At 46.3% G+C, this 9,379-nt stretch overlaps 1 protein-coding gene across 1 annotated transcript in view; it reads right to left on the bottom strand.

The window, feature by feature from the left end:
• Positions 1-276: 276 nt before the first annotated feature.
• Positions 277-9,379, bottom strand: part of LOC106578155 (neuropeptide Y receptor type 2) — a 14,078-nt gene continuing 4,975 nt past the window's right edge. Inside the window, exons 2-6 of the mRNA XM_045701662.1 lie at positions 6,218-6,719; positions 2,937-3,102; positions 2,575-2,728; positions 1,660-2,103; positions 277-1,545 (exon numbers count right to left, since the gene is read on the bottom strand). Coding sequence (XP_045557618.1) covers positions 1,444-1,545; positions 1,660-2,103; positions 2,575-2,728; positions 2,937-3,102; positions 6,218-6,635 — 1,284 coding nt within the window. The 5' untranslated portion in view covers positions 6,636-6,719 and the 3' untranslated portion in view covers positions 277-1,443. The remainder of the gene's footprint in view (positions 1,546-1,659; positions 2,104-2,574; positions 2,729-2,936; positions 3,103-6,217; positions 6,720-9,379) is intronic.

Genomic DNA, 9,379 nt, shown 5'->3' with positions numbered 1-9,379 from the left:
GCTACTGTTCTCCATCATTCTATCAGCAGACAGCGCTCTGACTGATGTGGAGCTACTGTTCTCCATCATTCTATCAGCAGACAGCACTCTGACTGATGTGGAGCTACTGTTCTCCATCATTCTATCAGCAGACAGCACTCTGACTGATGTGGAGCTACTGTTCTCCATCATTCTATCAGCAGACAGCACTCTGACTGATGTGGAGCTACTGTTCTCCATCATTCTATCAGCAGACAGCGCTCTGACTGATGTGGAGCTACTGTTCTCCATCATTCTATCAGCAGACAGCTCTCTGACTGATGTGGAGCTACTGTTCTCCATCATTCTATCAGCAGACTGCACTCTGACTGATGTAGAGCTACTGTTCTCAGGTACTTTTCTCGTTGTAGCCAAGCCTATTTTTCTCCGGGTAAAATGCAAGATTAACTTTAAGCAAAACATTAGGAAATGTAGCTGTCTACATTCTTTCTATGATAAACATGAGACATTTGATGACCATGCATCGTTCTTGAAAAAAATACCAGGATATTATGCATCTATTATATATCCATTATCCACATTATGTATAAATGATGTATTCATGTATTATATAGGATTTCAGTCAGTCCATCAATGTTAAATCATGATTTGCCACCATTTCATCCATCGCGGCTCAAAATGTCTCCAAAATGGCGCCCATGTCACGCCACAGTTTCCCCAACATGCTATGGTTTGTCATGCTTTTCTAATGTCACCAGTGTCTTAGATTATTTTCCTGAACTCTCTATCGTTGTGACTCATCACATTACCTTTCACATTTTCACCATCTCACCCGTTGACTTATATAAATACCAAGACATCAAGAGACACACACATGCACGCACGCACGCACGCACTCACACACACACACACACACAAACAAACGGTACCCCATTCCTCTATATAGTGCACTACTTTTGACCAGGGCCCTGATAGGGAATAAGGTGCCATTTGGGATACAAACAACCTTTCAAACAACTCTAAAGCTGCAACCCCAAAAAATTCTGGCATTTGGGACTACATTTAGGTCATCATCAACCTGTGCACAGCCAGCCAGCCAGTCCCAGCCCATTACTGTTCCCCACTTAGGAACAAACTAAACTGGTTAGAAATTTAAGCTCCTTTTCATTTTATTTTCTCTCTGTCATCTTTGTTTTTTTTTGTTGCTTCATCCCATCTCTGACATTTTCTCTTTATTTATGTGTTCCCGGAAGCAGTGGTTTAATCTCTCTATCTCTGTCGCTCTCTCACCCTCATTTTATGTTCTTTCAAAGATGCAATTATTCTCTCTAGCCTTTCTTTCTCCCATCTCAGTGATTTTCTCTCTTCAGTCTCTTCTCTTCCCTACCCTCTTACGTTCTCTTTCTTTCGCTCTCTCCATCTCTCTCTCCTTTCTCCTTCACTACCTCTCTATCTTCTTCTCTCTCAGAGGTCTGTAGCATTGAGATGGTTCGCCACAACGTCCTGGGCCTCTAGGTCCATCTTCGTCCCTCCTCCTCCTCCTCCTCCTCCTCCTCCTCCTCCTCCCTCTTTCAATCCTTCTTCTTCACCTCCCGCCTTCCCTCCCACCTCTCCTTCCTTCCCGCCCCCCTCTCCTTCCTTCCCTCCGCCCTCTTTTCCTCCTCCGTTCCGTCTTCCCGCCTCTGGATGGACACTATCCATCCTCTGGTCACAGCGGAACACGGTCATGAACGCGGTCCGATAATTGCTGTTCATCCACCCGTAGAGCAGAGGGTTGGCGAACGTCGAGCACATGGCGACCACGTGGAACAGCGTGTACAGCAGTCTAAAATCCCTCATGTCCAAGACGGAGCTGTCGATATCCGTGGCCAATTGAAAAGCGTGGAACGGTAACCAGCTGACCGCGAACACCACGACCATGGTCACCAGCATCTTGGTGGTTTTGCGACGTCGGCGGTGACGGTCGTTGCGGCCGGCGGGGGACATGTGAGAACGGAGTTTGGACCAGATGCGGGCGTAGGCGAAGGAGATCACGGCTAGAGGGAGAACGTATTGCAGGAGGAGCATGGAGATGGAATAGACTGTCCCGTCTGTTGAGCTGCCAGGCCACTTCTCTGTACACACCTGGAGAAGAGGAGAGAGGGTTAGGGGGTGTGTGTGTGTGTGGAATAGACTGTCCCGTCTGTGGAGCTGCCCGGCCACTTCTCTGTACACACCTGGAGAAGAGGAGAGAGGGTTAGGGGGTGTGTGTGTGTGTGGAATAGACTGTCCCGTCTGTGGAGCTGCCCGGCCACTTCTCTGTACACACCTGGAGAAGAGGAGAGAGGGTTAGGGGGTGTGTGTGTGTGTGGAATAGACTGTCCCGTCTGTGGAGCTGCCCGGCCACTTCTCTGTACACACCTGGAGAAGAGGAGAGAGGGTTAGGGTGTGTGTGTGTGTGTGGAATAGACTGTCCCGTCTGTGGAGCTGCCCGGCCACTTCTCTGTACACACCTGGAGAAGAGGAGAGAGGGTTAGGTGTGTGTGTGTGTGTGTGTGTGTGTGTGTGTGTGTGTGTGTGTGTGTGTGTGTGTGTGTGTGTGTCTGTGAGACCTACCTGTATAAACTGTCCTGGAGCCAGATTGAAGGTACCATACTCTCTGAAGATAGCTAGTGGACTGGCCAGCACCGCACTCAGTACCCATGTGGCGGCAATCACCCCGAAACACACATCCTTTCTCATCCTCGTCTCCAGGTGGTACACTATACACCTGTCAATCGATCAATCAGCCAGTCAATTAGTCAGCCAGCCAGTCAGCCAGTCAATCAGTCAGCCAGCCAGTCAATCAATCAGCCAGCCAGTCAGGCAGTCAAACAATCAGTCAGCCAGTCAATCAGCCAGTTAGTCAGTCAATCAATAACTCAGTCAATGAATAAACCAATCAAGCAATTAATAAATTAACCTTGATGAAGTCTCACCTGTGTCTATCAAGGGCTATGACGTTGAGCGTCACCGTGGATACGTGGACAGCCAATCCCTGTGCATAGGGAAGCAGGAAACAAAGCACCTGGCCAAACTTCCACTCCCCGAGCAGAGTATAGACCAACGTGAAGGGAAGACACAATGTATTCACCAGGAGGTCAGCTAGAGAGAGAGAGAGAGAGAGAGAGAGAGAGAGAGAGAGAGAGAGAGAGAGAGAGAGAGAGAGAGAGAGAGAGAGAGAGAGAGAGAGAGAGAGAGAGAGAGAGAGAGAGAGAAAGAGAAAGAGAAAGAGGAAGGAGAGAGAGCAAGTGGTTGAGAGAGAGAAAATAAAGAGGGAGGGAGAGAAAGAGAGAGAGAAATGCAGAGAGAGATAGACAGGTAGGCCGTCATTGTAGCCCTAAAAGTACTTGCCTAGTTAAATAAAGGTTAAATAAAATATACAAAAATAAAAATCTGTTTCCATGTATAATTGTTTTTGTTAATATACAGTACCAGTCAAAAGTTTGGACACACCTACTCATTCAAGGGGTTTTCTTTATTTTTACTATTTTGTACATAGTAGAATAATAGTGAAGACATCAACACTATGAAATAACACATTTGGAATCATGTATTAACCCAAGACAGTGCTCTAAATCTAAATATATTTTAGCCCTTACACAGCCTGGAGGTGTGTTTTGGGTCATTGTCCTGTTGAAAAACAAATGATAAACATGCCAACAGTGTGCAAAGCTGTCAACAAGGCTACATTGAAGAATCCTCAAATATCAAATATATTTTGATTTGTTTAAAAAAAAATGTTGGTTACTACAATGATTCCATATGTGTTATTTCATAGTTTTGATTTCTTCACTATTATTCTACAATGTTGAAAATAAAGAACAAAGAAAAGTAAAAATTAAGAAAAACCCTGGATTTAGTAGGTTTGTCCAAACTTTTGACTGGGACTGTATATATTGTCACGTCCTGACCAGTAAAGCAGTTATTTGTTATTGTAGTTAGGTCAGAACGTGGCAGGGGGTTTGTTTTATGTATTTTTTTTTTTTTTTTTTTTGGTTAATGTTCTATGTTAGTATATTTCTATGTTCGTTCTAGTTTTTCTATTTCTATGTTTAGTTTATTGGGTTGACCTTCAATTGGAAGCATCTGTTCCTCGTTGCCTCTAATTGAAGGTCCTATTTAGTAGGGGTGTTTTTCCATGGGTTTTTGTGGGTAGTTGTTCCGTGTGTAGCTGTGTGTCTCACAGGACTGTTTTTTCGCCGTTGTTTTGTTTTCTTGTTAATAAAGGAAGATGAGACACATTCCCGCTGCGCCTTGGTTCCATCCTTACGACGAACGTAACAATATTAGTCTTTTTGCTCAAACATATTGTTAATTTATGTAATTCTACATATACTGTACATTGCTTTGACAACAATTCTTGACATAAAACAAGAGAGTGAGAAATAAACAGTGACATAAGAGACGAGAGAGAGAGAGAGAGAGAGAGAGAGAGAGAGAGAAAGAGATGTCCGACACCTTTAACTAACAATGACAGAGACTGGGTTAGACATGACACAAGGTTAGCCTCAGCACATGACATGACAGTGACAGAAACAAGACATGAAAAGTCATCTGATTTAAGGCTACAGGCTTTGGGTGAGGAGCCGACCAACGGGTTTACAAGCAACGGATGGACATCACCATGCTGTCGTATCACATCACAAACACCATGCAGGAGAATGACTACTACTGATATCATATGAGGACACTGGTGACTGGACTATTTCTGCAAAAACACCTTTCATTGTTCTTGGTACTGAACATGTTTAAACTATTCAACACTCTTTGTTCTTGGTATTGAACATGTCTGTCACACCCTGATCTGTTTCACCTGTCTTTGTGCTTGTCTCCACCCCCCCCCCCCCCTTCCAGGTGTCGCCCATCTTCCCCATTATCCACAGTGTATTTATACCAGTGTTCTCTGTTTGTCTGTTGCCAGTTCATTTTGTTTTTGTCAAGCCTACCAGTGTTTTTCCCTTGCGTCTGTCTTTCTCTAGTTCTTGCTTTCTAGTTTTCCCGGTTTTGACCATTCTGCCTGCCCTGACCCTGAGCCTGCCTGCCGTTCTGTACCTTTCGGACTCTGCTCTGGATTACTGACCTCTGCCTGACCTTTGACCTGTTGTTTGCCTGCCCCACCCCCCCCCCCGTTTTTGTAATAAACTTTTGTTACTTCAAAACTGTCAGCATCTAGGTCTTCTCCTGAGCTTTGACAATGTCTAACCTTGCCAAGAGTCTTCCCTTTTCAACACTCTTTGCTCTTGGAACTGAACATGTCTAACCTTGCCAAGAGTCTCCACTACTCAACACTCACATGTATTTCCTGTTGGCCCAGTGGTAGTGTGACACCTTTGGGAGATACACACACAAACACACAATCATGTGTGGTGTATTTAAACCAGGGGCGAGGTTAATACTTTCACTACAACCCAATGTCACACGAACACGAAACTAAACATGGGAATGATGAATGCCTACACACACACACACACACACACACACACACAGACACACACACACACACACACACACACACACACACACACACACACACACACACACACAGACAGACGTGCAAATACATGTTTGTTTTACTATACTTGTGGGGACCAAACAATTGATTCCCATTCAAAATTATATTTTCCTTAACCCCTAAAACTAACCTTTAACCTAACCCTAACCCTAACCCTAACCCCTATGCCTAATATAGCCTTTTTCCTTGTGGGGACTGGCAAAATGTCCTCACTTGTCCGAATTTTCCTTGTATCATTATCCGTGTAAGGACTTCTGGTCCCCACAAGAATAGTAAATCCAACACACACACACACACACACACACACACACACACACACACACACACACACACACACACACACACACACACACACACACACACACACACACACACACTTCACTAAACTCAATTTCTCAGAAACATAAAAATATTACATGCCAGAACATCTGAGTCATCACTCAAACTAACCTAGGGGCATCGAAACCCCCCCACCACACACACACACACACACACACACACAAACCCACACACTGAGAATGAGGTCCTGCTTATTTTGTATCTTTCTGAATGTAGCTTGTTGGGAGAGACAGACAGACAGACAGACAGACAGACAGACAGACAGACAGACAGACAGACAGACAGACAGACAGACAGACAGACAGACAGACAGACAGACAGACAGACAGACAGACAGACAGACCGTCTATATAAAAAGCTACCTACCGACAGCGAGGTTAGCTATGAAGAAGTTAGTAACGGTCCTCAGCGTCTTGAAGCGATACACCACGTATATCACCAGAGAGTTACCCACTACTCCTAGTAGTATAATAGTACTGTAGGCTAGTATTAAAACCACCTGGACCCCTACTAGCTTAGTACTGTCCCCCAGTCCTGCCAGAGAGCTGTCCCCATACCCCCCTACCCCCGGACCGTACCCTCCCAAGTCTCCCAAATCCAGGAGGGGGGTGTCTGCGTAGAGGGGAGGGAGGGGCGGGAGGGGCGACGAATCTTCCGTGGCGGGGTCGTCGATGCCGGGGTCGTAGTCATGGTAACCGAGGTAAAGGTCGTTGCCGTGGCGACCGGAGTCGGAAAAGAGAAGGGATGCATCTTGGGAGATGTTGGCTGGAGAGAGGTAATCCATTTTTCCCGGTTACTAGTCACATGTCCTTCCCCCTGTCCGTCCGAGGCGCACACACGGAAATGTGTAGAGAGAGAGAGAGAGGGCCTGGAAAGGAAGATGAGAAAGGCAAAGTGGAATGAGTGTTAAGATTCCACGTGATACACACACACACACACACACACACACACACACACACACACACACACACACACACACACACACACACACACACACACACACACACACACACACACACACACACACACACACACACACGTGTAACATGTGACAAAAGAAACAGTCACTGTGGCTGAGTGGTCACATGTTGTACACAAAGTTTTACTGCTGACCTACAAAGCTTTACCTGGGCTTGCTCCTACCTATCTTTCTGATTTGGTCCTGCCGTACATACCTACACGTACGCTACGGTCCCAAGACGCAGGCCTCCTTACTGTCCCCAGAATTTCTAAGCAAACAGCTGGAGGCAGGGCTTTCTTCTATAGAGCTCCATTTTTATGGAATGGTCTGCCTACCCATGTGAGAGACGTAGACTCGGTCTCGACCTTTAAGTCTTTACTGAAGATTCATCTCTTCAGTAGGTTCTATGATTGAGTGTAGACTGGCCCAGGAGTGTGAAGGTGACAGAAAGGCACTGGAGCAATGGACCGCCCTGGCTGTCTCTGCCTGGCCGGTTCCCCTCTCTCCACTGGGATTCTCTGCCTCTAACCCTATTACAGGGGCTGAGTCACTGGCTTACTGGTGCTCTTCCATGCCGTCCCTAGGAGGGGTGCGTCACTTGAGTGGGTTGAGTCACTGATGTGATCTTCCTGTCCGGGTTGGGGCCCCCCCTTGGGTTGTGCCGTGGCGGAGATCTTTGTGAGCTATACTCGGCCTTATCTTAGGACGGTAAGTTGGTGGTTTGAAGTTATCCCTCTAGTGGTGTGGGGGCTGCGCTTTGGCAAAGTAGGTGGGGTTATATCCTGCCTGTTTGGCCCTGTCCGGGGGTATCGTCGGACGGGGCCACAGTGTTTCCTGACCCCTCCTGTCTCAGCCTCCAGTATTTATGCTGCAATAGTTTATGTGTCATGGGGCTAGGGTCAGTCTGTTATAACTGGAGTATTTCTCCTGTCTTACCCGGTGTCCTGTGTGAATTTAAGTATGCTCTCTCTAATTCTTTCTCTCTCTTTCTCTCTCTCGGAGGACCTGAGCCCTAGGACCATGCCTCAGGACTACCTGGCCTGATGATTCCTTGCTGTCCCCAGTCCACCTGGTCATGCTGCTGCTCCAGTTTCAACTGTTCTGCCTGCGGCTATGGAACACTGACCTGTTCACCAGACGTGCTACCTGTCCCAGACCTGCTGGAACCCTGACCTGTTCACCGGACGTGATACCTGTCCCAGACCTGCTGTTCCAGACCTGCTGGAACCCTGACCTGTTCACCGGACGTGCTACATGTCCCAGACCTGCTGTTTTCAACTCTCTAGAGACAGCAGGAGGGGTAGAGATAATCTCAATGATCGGCTATGAAAAAGCAAACTGACATTTACTTCTGAGGTGTTGACCTGTTGCACCATCAACAACCACTGTGATTATTATTATTATTTTACCCTGCTGGTCATCTATGAACATTTGAACATCTTGGCCATGTTCTGTTATAATCTCCACCCGGCACAGCCAGAAGAGGACCAGCCAACCCTCATAGCCTGGTTCCTCTCTAGGTTTCTTCCTAGGTTTTGGCCTTTCTAGGGAGTTTTTCCTAGCCACCGTGTTTCTTCAACTGCATTGCTTGCTGTTTGAGGTTTTAGGCTGGGTTTCTGTACATGACTTTGACATCAGCTGATGTAAGAAGGGATTTATAAATACATTTGATTTAAATTTGATTGTAACAGACAGTCACTGTGGCTGAGTGGTAACATGTTGAGACAGTCACTGTGGTTGGGTGGTAACATGTGGTAACAGAGAGTCACTGTGGCTGAGTGGTAACATGTGGTAACAGAGAGTCACTGTGGCTGAGTGGTAACATGTGGTAACAGAGAGTCACTGTGGCTGGGTGGTAACATGTGGTAACAGAGACGGTCACTGTGGCTGGGTGGTAACATGTGGTAACAGAGAGTCACTGTGGCTGAGTGGTAACATGTGGTAACAGAGAGTCACTGTGGCTGGGTGGTAACAGAGACAGTCACTGTGGCTGGGTGGTAACATGTGGTAACAGAATACTGCTGGAGGCAACTTGCTGAGTGAATTTGTGCGTTCAAGTGTGTGCTTTCACTTAAAGACAAGGAAACACGCACACACACACACACACAGTATGTGTGAGAGCGCCTGAAGCTAGGCGGTGAACTGGATCAGAGGTCAAATCTTATTTTATTTGTCACCTGCTTGGTGAACAACAGGTGTAGACTAACAGTGAAACGCTTACTTATGGGGGGGTACCAGTACCTTGCCTGAAGGGAAGAGCTGAACCTCTTTCCTGAGATATAGAGAGGAGGGGGAGGGAGAGACAAATAAATAGGTGTGAACCCAGCTAGCACATTTTGTACCTTGGAAGTTGTGGGAACGTACGTTTTTGGTTTCCCATTAGTTCTGGGAATGAAGCCATACGTTTCCTGACCGGTAAAAACTGAACGTTTCTGAAAGGTTCTGAGAACGGAAGTGAAAAAAATGTAGAAATCACGCCGCTATCTTCTGCTTGATGAAATTCTAATAGTGTGCTTAATTTCAGTTTGACAAAACAAAAAAAAGCAATATATAGTGTAGAGAATCAT

This window comes from Salmo salar, chromosome ssa18 (genome assembly GCF_905237065.1).
Source record: "Salmo salar chromosome ssa18, Ssal_v3.1, whole genome shotgun sequence".
Taxonomy (NCBI): Eukaryota; Metazoa; Chordata; class Actinopteri; order Salmoniformes; family Salmonidae; genus Salmo; species Salmo salar.
The sequence above is the reverse complement of the archived record's forward strand: the minus strand, read 5'-3'. Positions and strand labels throughout refer to the sequence as shown.